The sequence below is a fragment of the Canis lupus genome, chromosome 27 (assembly GCF_003254725.2).
Source record: "Canis lupus dingo isolate Sandy chromosome 27, ASM325472v2, whole genome shotgun sequence".
In the NCBI taxonomy this organism is placed as follows: Eukaryota; Metazoa; Chordata; class Mammalia; order Carnivora; family Canidae; genus Canis; species Canis lupus.
In genome coordinates, this window is record NC_064269.1 from 35856270 (window position 1) to 35882783 (window position 26514).

The 26514-nt window shown below is 33.9% G+C and overlaps 1 protein-coding gene across 4 annotated transcripts; it reads left to right on the forward strand.

The window, feature by feature from the left end:
- Nucleotides 1–1001: 1001 nt before the first annotated feature.
- Nucleotides 1002–25116, forward strand: KLRK1 (killer cell lectin like receptor K1). 4 transcript variants are annotated; one of them, XM_025455058.3, is made up of 9 exons: nucleotides 1010–1190; nucleotides 5314–5437; nucleotides 6451–6512; nucleotides 7778–7885; nucleotides 13088–13183; nucleotides 13602–13682; nucleotides 14078–14229; nucleotides 15454–15557; nucleotides 24751–25116. In XM_025455058.3, exons 3-9 carry the CDS (start codon nucleotides 6473–6475, stop codon nucleotides 24866–24868), a joined length of 699 nt encoding a protein of 232 aa, XP_025310843.3. In that variant the 5' UTR covers nucleotides 1010–1190; nucleotides 5314–5437; nucleotides 6451–6472; the 3' UTR covers nucleotides 24869–25116. The 4 variants fall into 4 exon arrangements, with proteins under 4 accessions (XP_048958617.1, XP_025310843.3, XP_025310844.3 ...); XM_025455059.3 differs by having other exon boundaries at nucleotides 1020–1190; nucleotides 13647–13682; XM_049102660.1 differs by lacking the exon at nucleotides 5314–5437 and having other exon boundaries at nucleotides 1002–1190.
- Nucleotides 25117–26514: the final 1398 nt, after the last annotated feature.

Genomic DNA, 26514 nt, shown 5'->3' on the forward strand with positions numbered 1-26514 from the left:
TATATAAAACACCAGAGCTCCCATGCCTAGCTTATCATGGTATTTATTTCAAAAAACTGAACTTGTAGGTATGTTTTTGTAACTTCCTCACAGAGCTAAAACTTCCTATTTGAACAAAATGAAATGAGTAGACTAAACTAAATGCAGTGTACCTATTCCATCTCTTTTTCTCAATCTTATATTTAAGAGACACAAATTTACTTAAATCTTATGCTACTAACATAAAAATGACACTTCAGGCAATTGTGATTTAGGTTTCCCTCTTACAAAGCCCACATTTGAGCATCCATTCATTTACTTTCATAAGCCAGTTGTAAAATTGTGATTGTAAGAAAATATTAGCTTACATTTCCTAATTATAGGTCTAGTTTTATGTGTAAAAGTCAATGAAAAGGTTGGTTATCTGAAAAGAATATTGATATGAGAATGTCAGAATATAACATTATTCTTCTTTCCTCCAACTTGATTTATATTCACTCATCTTGTTTTTCTTGAACTCGTTTCATATTTATTTGTGCATTTTCCATCACCTGCTCTAAAATGTAAACTTCACAAGGACAAGAAATTTTGTCAGGATTGTTTACTTCAAGCATTCCCAAGGCCTAGAAAAGCATCTAGCAAATAGTAGTCACTAAACAAACAAACAAAAAAATGTGTTGAGCAACTTGTTTATTGTCCAACCTTGAAACATATGACCCCTACACAGTTTGATCTCCTTGCTTCCTGACTACAGCTTTAGGAGTTTAAGTTTGGAAACTTTATTTTTCTTTAAATTTTATGTATTTTTTATTAAGTTATCTTTATATTTTTCCTGATATTCTGAATAAATGAATATAAATAAAATGTATTGTAAGCCAATCTTATGAAATGATACCAGTTCTCATATATTTACTTCCCTCTTTCTCTCTCTCTATCTCAAAAAAAGAGAGAGCGCGAGCAGGAGAGAGAGGGGCAGAAGCAGAAGGAGAGAGACAGAGAGAATCTTAAGGAGGTTCCATGCCAGCTTAGAGCCCAATGCAGGGCTTGATCTTACCACTCTGAGATCATGACCTGTGAAGAAATCATGAGTCAACCAGTCAACTCAACCAACTGAGCCACCCAGACACCTCTCATATATTTACTTCTCATACACACACCAGGGATGTGTGTTTAAGTTCGTAATTCTTCTGCATGTGATATACACATATATGGTAAATATCAAATTTCATATTTTTATATTGTTACAAACAATTTTTCAGCACTAATTATTTAATGGTATCTCATTTCCTACTTTATCTTCAATGCTACCTCATGTACTTTTTTCAACTGTGCACATAACTTTTCCTTGTCTGTATCTTTTTCTTTTTCATTTTGCTTTGTCCATGTTCATCTATCATTTTGTTTTAATTAACATAGCATTAAATAAGGTCTTAATAATCTCCCACGTTTGCTTCTGCAATAGCAATAAAACTATTGGCTTTTGAAATTTAGGATCCTATTTTGTAGGTTATACAATAAAACCTGGGATATGAATTGGAATTAAATTGGCTCACTGAAACATTTTAGGATTAACTGACATCTTTATAAGAACCAATAGTTCCAACAAAATTTGGAGTTTTCAAAAAATACTGAATAAGTTATGTAAGTTCCAGGTAGATCTTGTCTATTTCTGTTGGTTTTACTCACAAGTGCCTTATTGAGTTTCTATTGTCATTGTTAATGATATATTTTTAAAGATTTTTTTTCCATTTATTAATGATGTTTAATGTAAGTGTTTTTGCAAATTAATGCTACATCAGTTATACTAATACTATTTCTACTAACTGGTTATTAAGTTATTTTTTAAAACATTTTATTTATTTATTCATGAGAGTCACAGAGGCAGAGACATAGGCAGAGGGAGAAGCAGGCTCCCTGAGGAGACCCTGATGTGGAATTGGATCTCAGGACCCCAGGATCACAATCTGAGCCAAAGGCAGACTCTCAACCCCTGAGCCACCTAAGTGTCCCTTAATTATTTTTTATTTTCTATGTTGTAGGGGCAGGTAAGGCTGCCCTACAATGGACCACATTGGCATAAAGATTTATTTTGAGTTAAAGTGATCAAAACCCCTGCAACTCTTGATCTCAGGGTAACGAGTTTAAACCTCATATGGGGCTTAGGGCTTACTTAAATTAAAAATATATTTATAAAAGGAGGGCAATTGGCTGGCTCAGTGGGTGGAGCATATGAATCTTGATCTCAGGGTCCTAAGTTCAAGACCCACATTGGGCGTAGAGCTTATTTAAAACTAATTGAAAATAATTTTTAAGACAGTAATGGAAACCCAGCAGATGCAGGAAAATCTCTATGTCTCCCCCTCAACTGCATAAATTTATAATGGAAAAGAATAGAGCTATTAACAGAGGCTCCTCTTTCCCTAAGGAACTTAGCTGCATAACAAATATCTTTCACTTTCTTGCTGATGAGCTTTCTCCCTTTTGTATCACAGGCCCTCCTCCTCTCCTTACCTCATGTAAGTTTCATGCTGCCTCATAGTCTTTGGGATTTCCCATCTGTGGATTCCCCACTCATATGCCTGTTAAATTTGATTTCCTCCTGTTAGTCTGTTTCGTGTCAATTTGATTCTAAGTTCAACTAAAAAGACCCTAAGGCAGAGAAATGTCTTCCTTTCCAATAATATAGTTGAACATAGAATCAGAAAAAAAAAACTTTTTTCAGTCTCTATCTCTTCCCTGTGGTCATCTTTAATGTGCTGAAATATCTCCACAATGACACTTAAAAGAAGTGATGAGTAACTGCTTTGCTTTTGTGGTTTTCTAAAAGACTATTAATATCTCCAAGTTAAGAATGATGTTTATGTAAGTCCTCTCATATATATGCCAAAGATTGTTTTTATCATGAAAAAGTATTGAATTATAGCAAATGTGCTTTCCACTTTGGTTGTAATTATGTTCTATTTCTTTAATCTATTGTTTATAGCAAATTACATTTAATTATTTTTCTTTCAAAGGAAAACTACTATTTTATTGTGAAACAAACTCAATTTGATTATCTCTATGAGTTTTATACACTGATTTGGTTTAGTGCTGTTTTAGGATTTTGCAACAATTTTCATAAATGAGATTGACTTTTTCCTTTCTTAACATATTCTCATCTAATTTAGGTCAAGGTAATTAATTCTACTTTTACTGAAAGAAATAACAGTTCCTTTTTTCTATACCATTTAGCAGAGTTTGCATAAATTATAATGATCTCTCTCTCAAAAGCTTATTATTTCTCTCCTGTAAAACTATCTGCCTTTTGTGTTACCCACATGGGAAGATTTTAAATAACCTACTGATTTCATTAAAAACTTTTATAGCTTTATCAAACTGCAGAATCAATTTTGCCAATGTTAATTTTATCTCATACATATTATATATAAAGTGTTTAATTGTTCTATTAGCTAAAGATTATCACCTAATCATTATCTCTTACTGATTGAATAGACTGATTGTAGATTCACTGATTAAAGTTGTTTTTCACAAGCTCAGGTTCAGTGAATTAATATGAGTGACTGATTTTTTAGATGTTTCCCTCCAGAGTGTTTTTTGTTTTCTTTAAAGTCTCACATGTGTATTACACTAATAAAATTATTATTTATTATTATTACATTCTAAAGAAGCCCCAATACTTATTTTTAAATATTTTTTTTACTTTTATAATAGCATTAAACTTTCAGAAAAATTGCAAAGATAGTACAGAGAATTCCCATATACCCCATCTCGTTTCCTGTATTAACTACTTGTATTAGTATGACACATTTGTCACAATGAATGAACTGATACTGATTTTTGTTAAATGAAGAATATACTGTATTCAGATTTCCTTAGTTTTTACCTAATATATTTTTTTCTGTTTCATTATCCCAACCACGATACCATATTACATTTAGTCATTATGTCCTTTTTTGAAATTCTATTTAAAATCAATTAATTAATATATAGTGTATTATTAGTTTCAGAGGCAGAGTTTAGTGATTCATCAGTTACATATAACACCCAGTGCTCATTGCATCATATGCCCTCCTTCATGCCCATCACCCAATTGCCCCATCCTCCCACCCAGTTCCCCTCCAGAAATGCTTAGTTTGTTTACTAGAGTTAAGAGTCTATTATGGTTTGTCTCCCTCTCTGATTTCATCTTATTTTATTTTTCTTCCCTTCCCCTATGATACTCTGCTTTGTTTCTTAAATTACACATATGAGTGAAATCATATGAAAATTGTCTTTCTCTGACTTATTTTGCTTAGCATAATACTCTCTAGATCTAGCCACATTGTTGCAAATGATAAGATTTCATTTTTGACGGCTGAGTAATATTCCATGGTGTATGTATATATGTGTATATATACATATGTATACATATGTGTGTATATACACACAACACACACACACACATATATATACACATCTTTATTCATCTGTTGATGGGCATCACAGCTCTTTCCTTATTTTGGCTATTGTGGACGTTACTACTATAAACATTGGGGTTTAGGTGCCCCTTTGGAATCACTATGTTTGTATCTTTTGGATAAAAAAAAAAAACCAGAACATTAAGACATTTGTTGATTATATTGCTATTCTACCATAAGATTTGATGCTTTTGTTCTGAGAACTAGAAAGAAATATAATGAGTGATATTCACAAGGAAAGTAGAGAAAAGGGCCTATTTAATAGGAGCAAGATGGGTATTAGACAGACATATATCATAAATGAAGTATTTTGACCACAAATGGATAATTGTTTAAGATAGGCATATGATGATTCATCATAGAACTTTTATTTTGTATACAGCTTATAATTTACTTAATTATAATTAAAAGGTCATCTGTATACACATATGTCGAATTACTTGTATGCATTTATATGTATACATATGCTTACATGTATGTGTATATATTTGAAAGATATCTTTGTATAGCTCTAACTTATATGATACAGCGTAATTGATTCTATTCAAATTTATAGTAGCACATGCACAAAATGATTAAGAAGTTAACATTTTTTTCTTTTTTTTTTCCCCACACAGTACTTACAACCATATTTTAGGACAATTTTTCATTTTTAATTCAGAAAGAGATGATCTAATCTTACCATTCATTTCTCAAAACTCTGGGAAAATTCTTATGACTGAATTGATCATTTAAGTCATAAAATCACATTAATACCTTGCAGTTTTTTCACCACTCTGTGGAATTTTCTGTGCTGTGATAAGGTGGAAGTACTGTGGTTTGTGTTATGCTTCTTCATAAGGTGAGATTACAATAACATTTGTCATATCTTTCTCAGGAATCAGAATTGACTGTACATCTCCAATTTTGGTTCTAAAGTGATAACTTAGGACATGTCTAAATTTTTCAGTTGTATAGGAGAATTTTATCCACAGGAATCAAGACCTTCCTTCTTTGATCAGGTGTGTTTTTGTGTGTGTTTGTGTTTCTAACAACTGTTATTCAAAAAAATGAGAAATTTTTGAGGTTTCAAACTCAAGAAAGTTTCCAAAAATATTTACACCATAAGATAATTTTAATTGCTTCTTAAGTGTTTGAATTGCTTCTTACTTCTGAGATATACACTGTTGTTCACTGTATTCAATAATGAGTAGGCAGGATATACTTACTGAAGAATAAGAAGTTATGATGCTGCTGTAAGATGGAGTCTTGTCATTAAACAAAACTAGAAGAAAGAATCTTCATTTGAGATTAGAGGATTGAATTTCCATTTGAATTCTCACAAATGAGTTTTCTGCTCCTGTACAGGGCACTTACCTTCTGTGATACAGAACTTTATTTGCAAAATGAAAAACATGTTGTTGCTTCCTACTACCACGATCAAATATGAAACAGCTTTTTTTTTTAATCTATGCACTATGTATACTTACTAGCCATTTTTTTTTTTCTGATAGCTCTTCTGGACATTATAAGATGTTACTATATAAATAAATATGAGATTATTTTTGCTAATAATGATGGTGATGATAACTTATAAATGATGATAATGTTGACAGTATAGACAGAAGTTGAATTAATATGTACTGTAAAATGTACTGTAAAATGAAAAAAACATTTTAAAAAATCCATATATCTTACTCAAATTTGCCTTGCAAAAAAAATTGTCACCAAATAAAATAAAATAACTATAAATGGAGAACTATGTGTGTGTCATTCAAGGTCAGTGATGGAAAATATTTTTGATTAAGTAATTTAATATGGGTGAATTAAAAATACCCAGTGTATTTTTGAAATAATTATTTATTATTTTGTAACCAAGAGAAATGTAAAAAAATAATTTTCCTGGCTTTATATGAACTCTTATTTTCATTTTTTCCCCTTTGTATATATGAATGGGAGAAATATTTTTGTATTGTCAATTTTCTAAGGAAGATATAGATCATGTTCAAAATGAAGATTTTGGATTAATCTTTAGGGTAAACAATCATAACTAAACAATGAAGTTGGTCCGAGATCGGTGGGCTCATCACAGCATGGGTAAGTACTTTCTATATATATATTTTTTAATATTTTATTTATTTTTTCATGAGACACACAGAGAGAGAGAGGCAGAAACACAGGCAGAGGGAAAAGAGGCAGGCTCCATGCAAGGAGCCTGATGCGAAATTTGATGCTGGGAACCTGGTTTCACTCTGAGCCAAAGGCAGATGCTCAACTATTGAGCCACCCAGGTGTCCCAGTACTTTCTATATAAATGTGCAATTTGGTCTGTGCATAATTTTAAGATACTAAGAATTTGATACAAGCATACAAGCCATAAGAAAGCAAATTATTCTGATTCTTATGTTCATTTCATGTTATATTTTTAAATGGATTTTTCAAAACTTGAAAGCTTTTCCCTCCTTTGTTTCATTAAACACCTAAAGTAAAATCTTTCACAATTTAAGATAGCCTGAAACAGTGACAGTATAAGGATTTGCAGTTAGAAGAATTTTAATCAAATATCATAATTTTACCAGTCTTTAGCTTTGAGATCTGGGATGATCCACAGCTTCTACGTGCTTAAGTTTCCCTTTTCTACCAAATGGAGATATGAAACATGCTATATTTAACATGAGTAGATTTCTATCTCTGGCATTATATTAAATACACAATATGATTTTGGCCACCTATAATATTCCATTTCTTCATCCATAAAGCAATACCTACCCTCTTCACATGTTTGATAATTAAATTACATATGGTGTGTATAAACAATATTTTAGTTTAATTTTAGGTATAAAAGATAATTAGTACTAACATTTTATTATAAAAAGTTTTTACATATTTAGTAATGATTGTTATTTCAGGAAGAGAGCATATTATTTACTTCACTTTTAAAAAAAATACTTATAATAAGCTGTGTTGATATCCTTTGTTCTTTTCTTTTCTCTTCCTTCCTTTTTTTTATAATTTGTAAAGTTATTAATTTAGCAAGTGTCGCTCTATGAATTAAACACATGTCTAACTCCCTAAGCCCCTGTCCTTGTTACTATACACTGTCTCCATATTAATGATAGATTTCATTATACATTAAGAATTAACTTACTTTATAAGATCTTACTAAAGATATTTCAAGAGAATAGATATAATTTTATTCATATTACAAAGTGCAAAAATCATAACGAAGTAATATAAAACAAAGTTACTTGATGTTATACTTTTAAAAGATATGAATAGTATGACAAGTTAAATTGTAAAAAATTATGACCCAAAAGACTGAAAGGCTCTGATTCTTATTGGCCTGAATTGTTTTTCACCAGAGATGAATGAAATCCTTAATTATAACTCTGAACCGGTAACACATGGTACTTCTCCACAAAGGCAAAAGAGAAAGCCTACATTAATCACCAGCAAATGTGGAGAAAACTGTAAGTTCAATATTTCATTTGTCTTCTCTCAATATACTGAAATGAATCTTGGAATATATGATTAGATAAGTGATAAGCATTCAATTTTATCCTGATGAAGAAAGCAGAAATGAAATTAATTCTAATATAATAACGGAATATATAATAAAATTAGCAGAAACTGTTCAGTTTAGGGTTTTTTCGTGTCATACAAATGAGATTATCACTAACATAGTAATGACAATTGAGACAGCAGTTTCTTGATTTGTTTTCACGTTTTTATTTAAATTCCAATTAGTTAACATACAGTGTAATATTAGTTTCAGTTTAGAATTTAGTGATTCAATACTTACATACAACACCCAGTGCTCATCACAAGGGCCCTCAGTCTTGATCACCCATTTAACCCATCTCCCCAACTACCTCCCCTCTGGTAACCATCAGTTTGTTCTCTATAGATTAGAGTCTGTTTCTTGGTTTGCCTCTTTTTGTCCCCTATAGTCATTTGTTTAGTTTCTTAAATTCCACATATGAGTGAAATATGATATTTGTCTTCCTCTGATTGATTGATTTCATTTGGCATAATACTCTTTCATAATATATATGTATATATTATTCCACTATATATTGTATACAATATATATAAAATGAAAAGATAAATGTCCATTGACTGATGAATGGACATTCGGGTTCTTTTCATAATTTGGCTATTGTTGATAATGCTGCTATAAACATCAGTGGTCACATCCCTTCAAATTAGTATGTTTTTAGCCTTTGGGTAAATACCTAGTAGTGTAATTGCTGCATGATAGGATAGTTCTATTTTTAACTTTTTGAGGAACCTCCACACTGTTTTCCATAGTGGCTGCACCAGTTTGCATTCCTACAACAATGCATGAGGGTTCCCCTTTTTCCAATTCCTCGCCAACATCTGTTGTTTCCTCTATTGTTCATTTTAGCCATTCTGACTGGTGTCGGGTGATATCTCATTGTAGTTTCAATTTGTATTTCCCCAATGATGAGTGATGTTGGGCATTTTTCATGTATCTATTTACACATGTCAACAGATGTCTCTTTGGAAAAGTGGATATCTCTTTGGAAAAATGTCTATTAATGTTTTCTGCCCATTTTTAAAGTGGATTATTTGGGTGTGGAGTTTTCTAAGTTCTTCATAGGCTATGAATACTAATCCCTTATCAGACATGTCATTTGCAAATATCTTCTCTTATTCCATAGGTTGCCTTTCAGTTTTTGTTGATTGTTTCCTTCACGATGCAGAAGCTTTTTATTTTGATAAGTTCCAGTAGTTTGTTTATGCTTTTGTTTCCCTTGCCTCAGGAGATGTACTAGTAAGAAGTGGCTATGGCCAATGTCAAAGAGGTTATTGACTCTGTTCTCCTCTAGGATTTTCATGGTTTCCTGTCTCACGTTTAGGTCTTTCATTCATTTTGAATTTATTTTTGTGTATGGAGTAAGAAAGTGGTCCAGTTTCATTCTTCTGCATGTTGCTGTCCAGTTTTCCCAACACCATTTGTTGAAGAAACTGTCCGTTTTCCATTGGATACCCTTTTTCTGCTTTGTCAAAGATTAGTTGACCATAGAGTTCTGGGTTCATTTCTGGGTTTTCTGTTATACTGTATTGATCTATGTGTCTGTTTTTGTGCCAGGACCATATTGTCTTGATCACTACAGCTTTGTAATATAATTGGAAGTCTGGAATTGTGATGCCTCCAGCTTTGCTTTTCTTTCCCAAGATTACTTTGGATATTCGGATCTTTAATGGTCATATACAAAATTTAGAATTGTTTGTTCTAGCTCTGTGAAAAATACTGTTAATGTCTTGCTAGAGATTGCATTGAATGTGATACAGTAGCTTCAAAGGGAGCACTGAACAACTAACTGTAAGGAGGAATAAATAGAAATGGAAACAAAATAGCCAAACTGTGGAAGGAGCCTCGGTCCAACGAAAGATGAATGGATAAAGAAGATGTGGTTTATGTATACAATGGAATATTACTCAGCTATTAGAAATGACAAATACCCACCATTTGCTTCAACGTGGATGGAACTGGAGGGTATTATGCTGAGTGAAGTAAGTCAGTCGGAGAAGGACAAACATTATATGTTCTCATTCATTTGGGGAATATAAATAATAGTGAAAGGGAATATAAGGGAAGGGAGAAGAAATGTGTGGGAAATATCAAAAAGGGAGACAGAACGTAAAGACTGCTAACTCTGGGAAACGAACTAGGGGTGGTAGAAGGGGAGGAGGGCGGGGGGTGGGAGTGAATGGGTGACGGGCACTGGGTGTTATTCTGTATGTTAGTAAATTGAACACCAATAAAAAAATAAAAAAAAATAAAAAAAAAAAGTAAATGGGAAATATCAGAAAGGGAGACAGAACATGGAAGACTCCTAACTCTGGGAAACGAACTAGGGGTGGTAGAAGGGGAGGGGGGTGGGGAGTGGGGGTGACTGGGTGGCGGGCACTGAGGTGGGCACTTGACGGGATGAGCACTGGGTGTTATTCTGTATGTTGGCAAATTGAACACCAATTAAAAATAAATTTATTATTAAAAAAAGAAATGGAAACAAAAGAGAAAGGAAATATAAAATATCTTTCAGAATTTTGTTCTTAAACAGTGTGAAAGCAACAACTTGATTGCCATTCACAGAAATGTTTCAGAATGCACTGATGAAGATAAGCATTCTGTCTTTTATAAAGCCAGAATATCATTGAAAATAGTGCCTGAAATAGCTCACACAGAAAGGAAAACAACAGATTCTTCCCACCTATGAATTTTTATTAAATGTTAAAAAATAAATGATTATTAAATAATATCACTTTATAAGAGTTGATTATAGGAATGGAAATGTACTGTATGCAGTAATCAAAGGGGAAAGATTGTATTATCATATACATAATGTTGAAAAAGTTTTGGATAAAAAGTCAATGAGTTCTTAATTAAAAAGAACTTAATATTTAAGACCTCTAAAATATAAATACTGTTTTTCAAATGTATATTTATTCAGAAACTATCATTATACTTACTGACAAATGATGGCAGCATTTTCATTAGAGTTAGAAAAGGCAAGAATTTTTACTATCATTGCTGTTGTGTAATATTTATTGTTCTGCTGGTGTTACCAACATGAATAATCAAGAAAAGGAAAAAAAGCAAGTAATATGAAATTAGAATAAACAGGCAAAATGAACATTATTTGAAAAAAATTGTGATTTAAGATATTTTTTAAAGCCCTCAAAAGCTTCATTCAAAAATATGACAAATAATAAGGAAATCTGATATGAGGACTTGATTGCAAATAAAATATAAAAATCAATTGCTTAGGGTGCCTGCGTGGCTCAGTGAATTAAACATCTGCTTTTGGCTCAATTCATGATCCTGGGGTCCTGGGATCCATCCCTGCACAGGGCTCCCTGCTAATCGGGGAGCCTGCTTCTCCCTCTGCCTGCCACTTCTCCTGCTTTGTGCTGTCTCTCTCTCTCTGTCAAATGAATAAATAAAATCCTTTTAAAAATCAATTGCCTTACTAACTACAAAAACAAGAAAAATGTGATGAAATAAAAATGCCATATACATAAGACCGAAAATTTTTTTAAAAGACAGAAGTAAACTTTTTGATTAAAAACTCAAGAAGTAAACCTATTGAAGTTCTATTGATGAACATAAAATAAGATGTATAATGGGAAAAGACATTTTAAAGATGTAAATTATCTCCCGATATTTATGCATTTAATGTGACTCTATTGAAAGATTAATTACCATATTTTAAAAGTAGCAATTTCTTGAAAAGCATATTTAAAGTTCTTTTTTTAAAGTTCTTAGGGTACATAAGGAATATAGGAATAAGTGAAAATACATATAGGAATGTATTACATGCTAAAAATGTTATTTCATATCAATGAGAACACGTTGATTTATTTAGTAAATAATATTAGAAAAATTTAGTGCCAATTTGGGGACAAATTATAACTTTGAATTTCTGCCTCATTTATTACACACACACACACACACACACACACACACACAGAGACACAAATACCAAATAGGCCAAGTAAAAAAGGAATCCATATAACATGATGACACATGAGCATAATTTACTTTATAAACTTAGAATAAAGAAGACAATTTATTCATACTCAAAAAGAAAATCAGCCATAATAGAAAGTTTGATCAAGTTAACCAATACTCATTTCAGCACCTCTAAGGTTTCATAATGTTAAAGCAGAAATATCTGAAATGTGTATTTGCAAAATATATAGTAAGGAATGAACTAACATTCTTACCCCAAAATGTAAGAAAGAAACCAGCTACTCAATACAAACTCAAGACAAGAGAAGTCTCCAGAGAAATAAAATAAATACATTATTTCACCATAGTAAAGGATCTCAATCTTATTCACAAAAGGAAAAATAAAATAAAAAATATTGCTTAGAAGATTGATACATTTAAAAATGTGAATAATACTTAGAACAGATGTGAGCAAACAGGCTTTTACATTTATTTTTGATACTACATAAATTGGTATTTCTTCTTTAACTTAATCATTACAAAAATTTTAAATGCAAATACCCTTGACTCAGCAGTTGCTCTGTCAGGGATCTCTCCTAGAGAGGTGCTCAAAAATATGCACAGGTATATATAAAGTGTTATTCATATTGTTATATCTTAATAGCAAAACTAAAAAATGGTTTAAATACACATTGGAAAAAATTAAACGTCTCTCAATAGATTTTATCCATCTACCAATGAAATACAATGTAAACAACTATTTATAAAATTTTGACTTTATAAGACATGATATTGAATAATCACAAAAGATATTTTCTTAAGTGAAAAAAATCACAGAATATTTTGCACAGGTTCTTAAATGTGTTTTAATAAAGGGATCTAGGGGAGCTGTCTGTATTTGTTGTATCTACATGAAAAAAATTCAAAATTATAACTATGAATTATTCTAAGGAGGGAACTGGAGAACTTTAAGAGAGAATATGCATTTCTATATAGACTTTCTTTTTTAAAGATCATTTACAAGTACCTATATTACTTGTTTTGAGAAAAATAATTAAGGTAAAAGTATTGATTATCACTCATCCCATTAAAAAACATTCATAATGTCTATATCAAACATGAACATATCAGAACTTATTAATCCTTATTTTCTATTATTTCTCACTCTTTTTTTTTTCCCTTGGGACAGCATCTCCACTTTTCGTAACCTGTTCCATTGCTATAGCTATGGGGATCCATTTCATCATAATGGTAATGATATGCGGTGCCATAATCATCAGATATTGTAAGTGATAGTAGAGGAGTGGATAGAGAATTCTCCATTTAACAATTGTAATGCATTACTTTGATCAGTATTCAGAAGCACAGAAACATAAACTAGCAATATTATACACATTCTCAAGTTTCTGCCATTCTTGTAAAAATGTGTTAACTACTTTGGTTAGGATTATGTTACTAACCACATAAGCCCTTTTATTTTATTTTATTTTATTTTTATAAGCCCTTTTAATAATTTTATTTTTTTATTATTGAAATGCCCTTTACATACAATGTTATATTAGTTTTAGGTGTGCAATGTAGTGATTCATAATTCTATACATTACTCAATGCTCATCATCTGTCACTATACAATGTTATTATAACATTATTGACTATATTCTCTATGCTGTACTTTCTATTTTCATGATTTATTTGTTTTATAGCTGGAAGTTTGTACCTCTCAATCCTCTTAATTATTATTTTATTAGCATTATTCAACCAGGAAGCTCCAATTTCTTTGCAAGGTATGTGAAAATTTTCTAATATTTTTTTTAATTTTCTAATATTTTTAAGTAAAAATTATATGTATCTCTATATGATTGGGTATTAGCATGTATCCAATAGTGTAAACAAGAGAATGTATGAGAAAATGATTACTTCTTGTCCATAATCCATATATTCCAATTTTTTTTTACTTTTTTATTTTTTAACAACAAGAATGCTTCCAAAGAGCAAAAGATATCTATTTTTGGCATCTCTCTCTGTATACATAAATGTGTAAAGATATGTTATTGGAAATGATCAAATTGATTTATCTGGAATGTTAGAGTTGGAATAAAAAAGTATTTAACCTATCTAGACAAAATCTGCTATAATGTTCAGATTTATACAGAATTAATAATATATTCTTTCTTTCTAGAAAGTTATTGTGGTCCGTGTCCTAAAAACTGGATATGTTATAGAAACAGCTGTTACCAATTTTTTAATGAGAGTAAAAGCTGGTATCAGAGCCAAGCTTCTTGTAGGTCTCAAAATTCCAGTCTTCTGAAGATATACAGCAGAGAGGACCAGGTTGAGTATATGTTTTAATTTCCATTCCTATATTTAGTCCTAACATATGAGACAACTCACTGCAATATAAGTCTGAAACATAAGAGAGGCACTAAGACTCAGATATATCCACCCTAAAACTTTCTGCATCAAAAATAAGAAAGCACAAGGGCACCTGGATGGCTCGGTTAAGTGTCTGCCTTCAGCTTAGGTCATGATCTCAGGGTCCTGGGATTGAGTCCGCATCAGGCTTCCTGCTCAGGGGGAGTATGCTTCTCCCTCTGTCTCTGCCCTTCTCCCTCCCCTCATTTGTGTGCTCATTCACTCTTTCTCTTTTTCTCTTGCTTGCTCTCTTTCTCTTTCAAATAGGTAAAATCTGTTTTAAAAATTAAAATTAAAAAATAAAAGAGAAAGGAGAAAAAATGAGTGGGAAATATCAGAAAGGGAGACAGAACATGAGAGACTCCTAACTCTGGGAAATGAACTAGGGGTGGTGGAAGGGGAGGTGGGCAAGGGGTGGGGGTGACTGGGTGACGGGTACTGAGGGGAGCACTTGATGGGATGAGCACTGGGTGTTATTCTATATGTTGGCAAATTGAACACCAATAAAAAATAAATTTATAAAAAAAAAAGAAGAAGCTGTGGTATATGTACACAATGGAATATTCCTCAGCCATTAGAAATGACAAATACCCACCATTTGCTTCGACGTGGATGGAACTGGAGGGTATTATGCTGAGTGAAATAAGTCAGTTGGAGAAGGACAAACATTATATGGTCTCATTCATTTGGGGAATATAAAAAATAGTGAAAGGGAATAAAGAAGAAAGGAGAGAAAATGAGTGAAGATATCAGTGAGGATGACAGAACATGAGAGACTCCTAACTCTGGGAAACGAACAAGGGGTAGTGGAAGGGGAGGTGGGTGGGGGGTTGGGGTGACTGGGTGATGGGCACTGAGGAGGGCACTTGATGGGATGAGCACTGAGTGATATGATATATGTTGGCAAACTGAACTCCAATTAAAAAATAAAAATTTAAAAATTTAAAAAAAATAAAAAATAAGTAAAAAATAAATAAAAATAAGAAAGCACAGAAATTATAGGTATTATGTACAGTGTTTAAGTGAGAAATAGGCTAGAGGACAGAATGCATTTCCCCAAATGTGGGGGGAAAATGATTAAATGATTATGGCTTTGTATTTATTAAAATTCTGATTACTGATTTTATTTATGGTCTCCAACAGGATTTCTTTAAATTGGTAAAATCATATCATTGGATGGGACTAATACAAATTCCAACAAATGGATCCTGGCAGTGGGAAGATGGCACCATTCTCTTGCCCAATCAGTAAGTCTGTAATAATAGGTGTCTATTTGTGAATTTGTCCCTAAGCTATCCCTATGGTCATTCAATTATCATATGTTACTTCATGCAATGCCAGGATGTTTCCATATTCTAATAGATTCAGCAAAATACTCTAAAGACCTAAGTTTAGGAGATTGTGAAGCAGAGCAGCCAATACCAATAATAATGACTGATATTAATTGTTTACTATGTGCCAAGTACTGTGCAAAGTACATCTAATCCTATGACTATGCCCATTTTACAGATAAGGAGACTAAGCAGAGAGGCTAGGTATCATATTCTTTCTTGAAGTTATCATCTGAATTGTTGAGGTATAATTACATTCAATAAACTGTACATATTTAAAGTGTACAATTTGAAAATTTTTGAGAAATGTATACATCCACAAAACCATTAATAACATCAAAATAATTAACATATTTATCACTTGCAAAACTTTCTCCTTGCACCCTTGCAATAATTTCTCCTCCCTACCCCTTTATACCTACCTCTTCCTGTCCCCGGGCAACTAACCACTTTCTCCCACTGTAGATTAATTTGCATTTTATGGAATTTAAAATAAATGAAGTTCTGTTGTATGTTCTGTTCTTATGTCTGGTTTTTTCACTCAGTATAATCATTTTGAGATTCAGTCACCTCATAGCATGTATAAAAAATAATTTATTTTATTCCTAAGAAATATTCCATTTATAAGTGTAGCTCAACTTGTTTATCCTTTCATCTGTTGATGAATATGTGAGTACTTTCCAGTTGTTGACTATTAACAATAAAGCTACTTGCTATGGATATTCGTATACAACTCTTTACATAAACATATGCTTTCTTTTCTCTTATATAAACACCTAGGAGTGGGATGGTTGGGTAATATAATAGGTATGTTTGACTTTCTAAGAACTGCCAAACTATTATCCAAAGTGACTATGCCATTTTACACACTCTCTGGCAGTGTGTGAAAGTTCTAGTTGCTCTACATCCTGGTCTACACTTGCTACAATCAATCCCTTACAGTTTAGCCATTCTAATGGGTGTGTAGTATCTCATCGTGAATGTAACTTGCACTTCCCTAATGAAAAACAATGATGAACATCCTTTTTGTGCTTATTTACCATTTATTTTTCAATCTTTTATTTCATTAGTTTCTGCTCCCACTTCCACTGTATTTCTTTCAGCATTCACTCACATAGGCTCCTCATTCGACCTTCAGCTGTATTAAAGGACTCCCATTTGCCTCACCCCTAAAAAAGAAACCATAGTTTCTTCAGTGAAAACTGATCTTTTGATTTTATTTTTTTCTAATAGAAGCAGTCTGGCTACTAATATGTGAAATAATTTAGCAATAGCCTCACATGGTTTGAGATATTGTGTTTTCATTTTCACTCAGTTCAAAATAGCTTCTAAATTCCCCCTTTGCATTCTTCTTTGATTCATGGATTATTCAGAAGTGTGTTAGTTTCCAACATTTGGGAATTTTCCAGATATTTTTCTTTTACTGAGTTCTAATTTAGTCCCATTTTATCAAAGAACATTCTTTGTATGACTTGAATCTACTTAAACTTATTGAGATTGGTTTTAAAGACAAAACTATGGCCTATCTTTAGAAATGTTCTATCTGCACTTGAACAGAAGATATATTACTCCCTTCTTGTGTAGAGTGGCCTATAATTTCAGTTAAGTCAAATTGGTTGAGAGTGTTGCTCAAGCCCTCTATAACCTTTCTAATTTTCTACTTTTTCTATCAATTACTGAGACAGGTATTGAAATTTTAGACTATAATTATAGATTTATGCATTCTACTTGCATTTCAAACAATCTTTTCCTAATATATTCTGAATTTCTATTGATAAGTTACTGGATTGTTACATACTCTTAATGAGTTATGACTCTTATCATTATGTAATGAGCTCTTTTTCCATAATGACATTTTGTGCTATGAAATTCTATTTTATCAATTATAAATATAGCCATTCCAGGTTCTCTTTGATTAGTGTTAATGTGGTCTTTATTTTACATTCCTTTATTTTTAACCTGTGTGTGCATTTATATTAAAAGTAAACCTCTTGGGGTGCCTGGGTGGCTCAGTCTGTTAAGTGTCTCCCTTCAGTTTAAGTCATCTCAGACTCCTGGGATCAAGCCCCATTTGGGCCCCTGCTCATCGGAGAGCCTGCTTCACTCTCTGCCCCTCCCCGCACCTGTGCGTGCATTCTCTCTCGCGCGCGCTCTGTCTCTCAAACAAATAAAAATCTTTAAAATAAAAAGTAAACCTCTTATAGACAGAATACAATTGGAGTCATTTTTTTCATCTAATCTGCCCTTTTATTGGGAAGCTTAAGACATTTACTTTCTGTAATTATTTACATGATTAATATGCCTTCATCTTGCTATTTGTTTTTAGTCATACAATTTGCTGTATATTCCTGCTTTCTTTCTCAATCTTTTAAAAACATTTTAGGGATCCCTGGGTGGCACAGCGGTTTAGCGCCTGCCTTTGGCCCAGGGCGCGATCCTGGAGACCCGGGATTGAATCCCACGTCGGGCTCTCGGTGCATGGAGCCTGCTTCTCCCTCTGCCTGTGTCTCTGCCTCTCTCTCTCTCTGTGTGACTATCATAAATAAATAAATAAATAAATAAATAAATAAATAAATAAATAAATACATTTTAAGTTATACTAACATGTTATCTCTTTTCTTAGCTTTTAGCTAGTGCTATTTGTTTTTGTTTCAGCTTGCTCTGTAGCTTATTGAATATATCTTTAAAAAAAATTTTAAATTCAACTTAGTTGGGATCCCTGGGTGGCTCAGCGGTTTAGCACCTGCCTTCCGCTGGGGGCGTGATCCTGGAGTTTAAGGATCCAGTCCCATGTCCGGCTCCTTGCATGAGGCCTGCTTCTCCCTCTGCCTATGTCTCTGCCTCTCTCGCTCTTTCTCTGTGTCTCTCATGAATAAGTAAATATATAAATAAAATATAAATAAATAAATAAATAAATAAATAAATAAATAAATAAATAAATAAATTCAACTTAGTTGACTTATAGTGTATTGTTAACTTCAGGGGTTGTTCAGTTGCATATAATACCCAGTGCTCACTACATCACATACCCTCCTTAATGCCCATCCCCAGTTATCCCATCTCCCCATCCTCTAGCCACCCCATTTGTTCCCTAGAATTAAGAGTCTCTTATGGTTTATCTCCCTCTTTGTTTTTATCTTATTTTCCTTCCCTTCCCCTATATTCAACTCTCTTGTTTCTTAAATTCCACATACAAGTGAAATCATATGGTATTTGTCTTTCTCTGACTGACTTATTTACTAACCAGTATTATATCACTTATGTATATGATAGAATTCTTCCAATGGTATAATTCCCTTTCTCCCTTACTAAACTTTGTGCTATTTTTTCTAACTCTCTTGATATATAATTAACATATAACATTATGTAAGTTTAAGATGTACAATTTGATGATTTGATACACATATGTATTGTGCAATGATTATCACATAAAGGTTAGTTAATATATTTATCACCTTCAGGTGACCACAATTTGTGTGTGTGTATGTGTGTGTGTGTGAAAACATCTAAGATTTACTCTCTTAGCAACTTTCAAGTATATAATATAGTATTGCTAACTATGGTCAAGATAGTATACTAGATATATTACTAGATAATATATTATTAGATATATATTATTAGATAATATATATTACATACATCAGGTTGCTCATTTAAGATCTTTTCTCTCCATGTAGGCATTTATACCTATAAAATTTGCTCTTAGAACTGATTTCCTGTATCCCATAGGTTTTGGCATGTTCTGTTTTCATTTTTTCATCTCAAGACACTTTTTGATGCCCTTTTTGATTTTTTATTTATCCTTGAATCATTGGTTGTTCAGGAGCATGTTGCTTAATTGCCATGTATTTGTGAAATTTTCTGTTTCTCTCTCTTTTTTTAAGATTTTATTTATTTATTCATGAGAGACACAAAGAGAGAGAGAGAGAGAGGCAGAGGCACAGGCAGAGGAAGAAGCAGGCTCCATGCAAGGAGCCCAATGTGGGACTCGATCCTGAGTCTCCAGGATCGCACTCTGGGCTGAAGGCAGCTCTAAACCACTGAGCCACCTGGGCTGCCCCTCTGTTTTTCTCTTGTTATTGATTTCTAGTTTCTTACTATTGTGGTCAGAAAAGATTCTAGATATGATTTTTAAACTTAAATTTGTTAAGGCTTGTTTGGGGTCAACATATAATCTATCCTGGAATGGGTAATCTGCTTCTGTTGGACTGAATGTTCTGAATATGTCTGTTAGGTTCATTTGGTCTATTGTATTATTCAGATTTACTGTTTCCTTATTAGTTTTCCCATGATCTCTTCAATGTTGAAAGTATGATATTGAAATCTCCTATGTTATTATATTGCTATCTATTTCTCCTTTCAATTCTGTTAATATGTGCTTTATATATTTATGTGCTCCAACATTGGGTGAATATATACTTAAAATTGTTTTATCCTCTTGATTTAACTGACCCCTTTACTACAATATAGTGATCTTCTTATCTTATATAAATGATTTTGACATAAAGTTTATTTGGTCTGATGTATCTGTAGTCACCCCTGTTATCTTTTGGTTATCATTTGCATGGAATATCACTCTCCAATCATTCACTTTTGGCTTATATGTGTCCTTAGAGTAAAGTAAGTCTCTTGCTTGCAGCATATTGATGTATCTCATTTTTAATCCATTTAGCTACTCTGTAATACATATTTTTCTCTACTTCTGGCTACTGTAATAACTTTTCTTTATAACTGGATTTGATTTGTTTATAAAATGCCTTGGATTAGTATTTTTTTAAAGATTTATTTATTTATTCATGAGAGACACAGAGAGAGAAAGAGGCAGAGACACAGGCAGAGGGAGAAGCAGGCTCCATGCAAGGAGCCCAACGTGGGACTAAATCCTGGGACTCCAGGATCATGCCCTGGGCGGAAGGCAGACACTCAACCACTGAGCCACCCAGGTGTCCCAGTTTTTGTTTGTTTGTTTGTTTGTTTTTCGTATTTCTTATGCTTGCATTTTGTTGAGACTCCTGGATCTATGAGTTTGTAATTTTCAAGAAAAATTAGAAAATTTACTACCATTATTTCTTCAAATATCTCTCCTCCTTCATTTCTCTTTCCTCCCCCTCAGAAACACTACAATTACAGGTACACTAAGCAAACTGAAATCGGGATGAAGTTAACTCTATGTTTTTCTTTGTGTTTCATTTTGGATATACTCTGTCATCCTGAATTCAAATTTGTTTATCTTTTCTCCTACAATGTCTAATGTCCACTACCCTCTCAAGTTATAGTTTATCTCAGACATTGACCTTTTCATTTTGGAAGTTTGATTTGGCTGATTTTTTAATCTTCTATGTATTTCTTTCACTTTTTTGAATATCCAGAATTCAGCCATGATAGCTGACATAATGTCCTTGTCTGTTCATTCTAACATCTGTGTTAGTTCTGGGTCAGTTTTGATGAATTTTTTTCTTATTATGGTCATACTATTTTGTTTTTTTGCTTAACATGTATTTTCCTATTAAGTTTCATAGACTGTGAATTTCATCTTTTTGTTGCTATGTATTTTTTATTTATAAAACATGAGTTTGTTTGTTTTTTCTTAGACACAAATAAGTTACTTAGAAACAACTTGATCTGTTTTGGCCTTGCTTTTAAGCATTATTAGGATGTTCAGTCTAGAGGCACCTGAGTGGCTCAGTCAGTTAAGTGTCTGCCTTCAGCTCAGGTCATGATCCCAGGGTCCTGGGATTGAGCCCTGCTTCAGGCTCCCTGCTCAACAGAGAGTCTGCTTCTCCCTCTCCCTCTACCCCTCTCTGCCACTCATATTTTCTCTCTCTCAAATAAATAAAATCTTTTTTTAAAAAAAAAGGATGCTCAGTCGACAATTAATTATCCTCTATTACTGAAGCAAGACACTTCTAAGTAATCTACCCAAAGTCTTTTGAAATATGAATTTTTACCATATGGCTGGTGAAAATGGGCATGATTCTAGACTATGTGCAAGCACTAGGTAATTTCTTCTTTGTTCTTGGGTACTTTTCTTATGTACATTAATCAATACTCTGCTGTATACTCAAGTGAGATGTTCTGCATATCCTCAGTTTTCTTTATTTGTTCAACTCTCTCATATCAAGTACTGTGGCCTGTGAACTTCAACTGTCTTGGTTTTTCTGGACTCCCAGATATACTATGTATTCTGTTTCTATAGCCTGCTCTTTTAACCACTTGATTATACAGCTCAACTATGTACAGCAGAACCAAGTGACAATATCCTAATGCTCATAAAGCTTATGAATATAGCCTTACTCCTTTGGAGTAGGATATCTAATAGCTAAGGAAGCTCTCTTAAAAGGTTGTTTATAACACTTAGAACACCTTACTTTTCACTACATCACTTAATAATTTCAACATTTTAGCACAAAGTTCAGGAATAAAACCCAAGTGGCTTGTCACCTTTGCTGCCCTTCGTCTCATAATAGCAAAGAGGAAACAGAAATTGTCTAGACTATAAAAGTTTGTAATTCCTTATTTCAAGTATATTTTACTTATTTGAACCTTTAATTCTGTGCTACGTAATAAAAACATCACAACATATTAGTGCTAATGTTGGGTTAATTAGGTGCTTTCTTTCTGTCATACACAGTTTTAAGTACTCTATGTATATCTTCTCATTGAGGACTCTTAAAAACCATGTAATAGGGGTCATTTTTAACCTAATTTTGCTGGTAAGAAACAGAGTCTTAAAGTGTATAATAATTCACCTAAGTTATAAAATGAGTAATAGTTGTGTTAGGAATTCAAATAAATGTCTTTCTTACTCTATAGCCAGAATTATCATTAAATGACTAATAAAAAATCTCTTCTCAAAGGACCGAGTGACTCAGTCAGTTGGGCAGAGACTCTTGGTTTCAACTTAGGTCATGATCTCATGGGTCCTGAGATTAAGCCCCACATTGTGCTCTGCACTTAGAAAAGAGTCTGCTTGAAGATTTTCTCCCTTCCCCTCCACCACTTTCTCTCTCTCTTTAAAATAAATAATCTTAAAAAAATCTCTCCTCACTAATTCTGAAGTTTACTTTGCTTCTCTAATGATTAATTGGCAGGGATCGATGCATAACCCTTTACCATCATCTGTTTCTTTCAAACCTCCCCTTATGTTTATTGTCACAGGGACTACCTACCCTACCTCATTATATATTTGGAATCTGGAGGCCCCAGTATACCTTAGAATTGACCTGGAATAACTTTATTTCTGTATGGCTTAAAATTTTATTTTTAATAAAAACCAGTTTATTCTGTAGAAACACTAATAAAATTTGTATCACCTTATCTTAATATTTTCCACGCTGCAAGTATAAATTTTTGTTTTAGAAGCAAAAGCAAAACAGCTAGCAAAATAAGTTTCAGTTTATGCATGTGATAAATGTTTGTAAAAGTGTTACTCAATTTCCAGGAACTATGCAGAGATAATGATAGAGATGAATAGGATACAGATCCTTCAAGGACTTCACGCTTCGGTCAAATATATGATTATAAGCAAATAAGTACAATCCAGGGTAATTAGCGCTCTAGCAGACGTGATACAAATGGCATGGGAAAACACGCAGAAACTGAAAGATACAAAAACAAAGTGAGATTTAAAAATAAGGCTCTATAAACATTGGGGTGCAGGTGTTCCAGCACTTCACTGCATCTGTATCTTTGGGGTAAAACCAAGCAGTCCATCAAAAGAAGAATGCATAAAGAAGATGTGGTTTATGTATACAATGGAATATTACTCAGCCATTAGAAATGACAAATACCCACCATTTACTTCGTCATGGATGGAACTGGAGGGTATTATGCAGAGTGAAATAAGTCAATCAGAGAAGGACAAACATTATATGGTCTCATTCATTTGGGGAATATAAAAAATAGTGAAAGGGAATAAAGGGGAAAAGAGAGAAAATGAGTGGGAAATATCAGAAAAGGAGACAGAACATGAGAGAGGGTGACAAAACATGAGAGACACCTAACTCTGGGAAATGAACAAGGGGTAGTAGAAAGGGAGGTGGGCGAGGGGTTGGGGTGACTGGGTGATGGGCACTGAGGGGGGCACTTGGGATGAGCACTGGGTGTTATGCTATATGTTGGCAAATTGAAATCCAATAAAAAATTAAAATAAATAAATATAAAAATAAGGCTCTAGTGTGCATAGTCTGAAAGCAACCAAGAGCAGTTAATAAAAATTTCTTAATTTTTCCCTATGTTAGCTAGTGTTTTCTATATGGACTGAGTTTCTTCTCTTGCCCTCCTGAATACATACTATCTGACAATGATCTTTCTTTATGTTATTGTTTAAATTCACATTGATGCATCCTCACTGTTTCCTTGACCTTCATTTTCACACCTGTTCCTGGCAGAAGACAAATCACCAGCTTCCGAGGCAAAATATATATACATATATAACTATTTCTACATGGAATGCCTACACACACACACACACACACACACACACACACATTATGTATGTGTGTGTGTATACACACACACACATTATGTATGTGTGTGTGTATACACACACACGTAATTTATAAGAGAATTTTACAATTTTTATTTGCTTACAAAGTAAAGTTGCATATATCAAAGGAGATTGTTTATTTTTGCATAAAACATGACATTTTCTGGTTTCTAAATTGAATTTTAAATTCATTTCTAATCTATTCACTTAAAAAAAACATTTTAAAACTTTCTTTTCATCCAGGTACATATATCAAAAGATTCCAGACTTCTGAAACTAATTTACAATGTAGGAAAAAATAGTGACATACAATTTATAATAGAATGAAACTTTTGCACTGAGGGGGGCACTTGATGGGATGAGCCCTAGGTGTTATGCTATAAGTTGGGAAATTGAACTCCAATAAAAAAGAAAAAGAAAAATAAAAAGAATGAAACTTTAGCTTTTATAACTGAGTTGGCTATATTTTGCATATCTTTTAACAAAGAAAGACAAGGCATGGTCTTAAGACCTCCTGAGATGATATTATTTCAAAACCTATATTTAAATAAATTTTATTGCATTTTTATATTTATATATTAACAAAGTCACAAATATAACATATCTTTCTCTCTAATCTAGACTAACAATGGTTGAAATGCAGAATGGAACCTGTGCAGTTTATGGATCAAGTTTTAAAGGTTACACTGAAAACTGTCTAACTCCAAACACATACATCTGCATGCAGAGGATTGTGTAAAAGCTTATGACTTATAAAATATAAAGGATTCAAAAAACAGAAGCCATTTTTGGGGTGCCTGAGTGGCTCAGTTGGTTAAGCGTCTGCCTTCAGTTCAGGTTGTGATCCCAGGTCTTGGAATCAAGCCGATGGGGCTTCCTGCTCAGCTAGAAGTCTCCTTCTCCCTCTGTCCGACCCCTGCTCATGCTCTCTCCCTCATTCTAATTTCTCTCAAAAAAATACAATAAAATAAAATCTTTAAAAAAAAAGTGCCATTCTCTGAACCTCCTCTGTGAAGAAAACTTCCAGAAGAAAAGTCTGCCAATAGTTATTGAATTATTTTTCCATCTATAATGTGACACAAAAATAACCTTGCAGGGAAATAAAGGTCAATAATTAAATAATTCATCTTCTATAAGAATGTTTTGTTTAATTTTTGTAAAATTTCTTGTAATGAACAGATTCATTTTTATATTTAATAAACTGTTGATGAAATCCAGGGTTAGGGAGGGGCAAGACGGCGGAAGAGTAGGGTCTCCCAATCACCTGTCTCCACCTAATTACCTAGAAAACCTTCAAATTATCCTGAAAAATCTATCAATTCGGCCTGAGAATTAAAGAGAGAACACCTGGAATGCTACAGTGAGAAGAGTTCGCGCTTCTATCAAGGTAGGAAGACGGGGGAAAAAGAAATAAAGAAACAAAAGGCCTCCAAGGGGGAGGGGCCCCGCGAGGAGCCGGGCTGAGGCCGGGGCGAGTGTCCCCAGGACAGGAGAGCCCCGTCCCGGAGGAGCAGGAGCTGCACCAACCTTCCAGGGCGGAAAGGGGCTCGCAGGGAGGTGGAGCAGGACCCAGGAGGGCGGGGATGCCCTCGGGCTCCCGGGGACAGTAACAGAGCAACTGCGAGCCCAGGAGAGTGCGCCGAGCTCCCTAAGGGCTGCAGCGCGCACGGCGGGACCCGGAGCAGCTCGGAGGGGGTCGGGCAGAGGAAGAGGCTCCGTGCGGAGGGGGCTGCGCGGCCCGGGAGCGCGAATCCAACAGCGCAGGCCCCGGAGCACAGGGCGCCGGGACACAGCCCAGGATCCAGCCTCCCCCCGGGACAGGCAGAGGCCGGGAGGGCCCAGGACAGCGAGGACGCTCCTGCCCCCAGCTGAGCAGATCAGCGGGCCCGCCCCGGAGCCTCCAGCCCTGCAGACGGAGAGCTCCGGAGTTCCTGCAGGGGCTGAATCCAGGTTTCCAGAGCTGGCCCCGACACTGGGGCTGTTGCTCCTGGGGCCTCACGGGGTAAACAACCCCCACTGAGCCGCACCAGGAAGGGGCACAGCAGGTCCCCCAACTGCTAACACCTGAAAAGCAGCACAGCAGGCCCCTCCCCCAGAAGACCAGCTAGACTGACTGACAACTTCCAGGGGAAGCCAAGGGACTTAAAGTACACAGAATCAGAAGATACTCCCCCGTGGTTCTTTTTTTGTTTTGTTTTGTTTTGCCTTTTGATTTGTTTCCTTCCCCCACCCCCCTTTTTTCTCCCTTCTTTCCTTTTCTTTCTCTTTTTCTTCTTTTTTTTCATTTTTTTTTCCTTTTTTTCTCTTTCTCTTTTCTTTCCTTCTTTCTCTCCTCTCTTTTTCTCCTTTTCCCAATACAACTTGCTTTTGGCCACTCTGCACTGA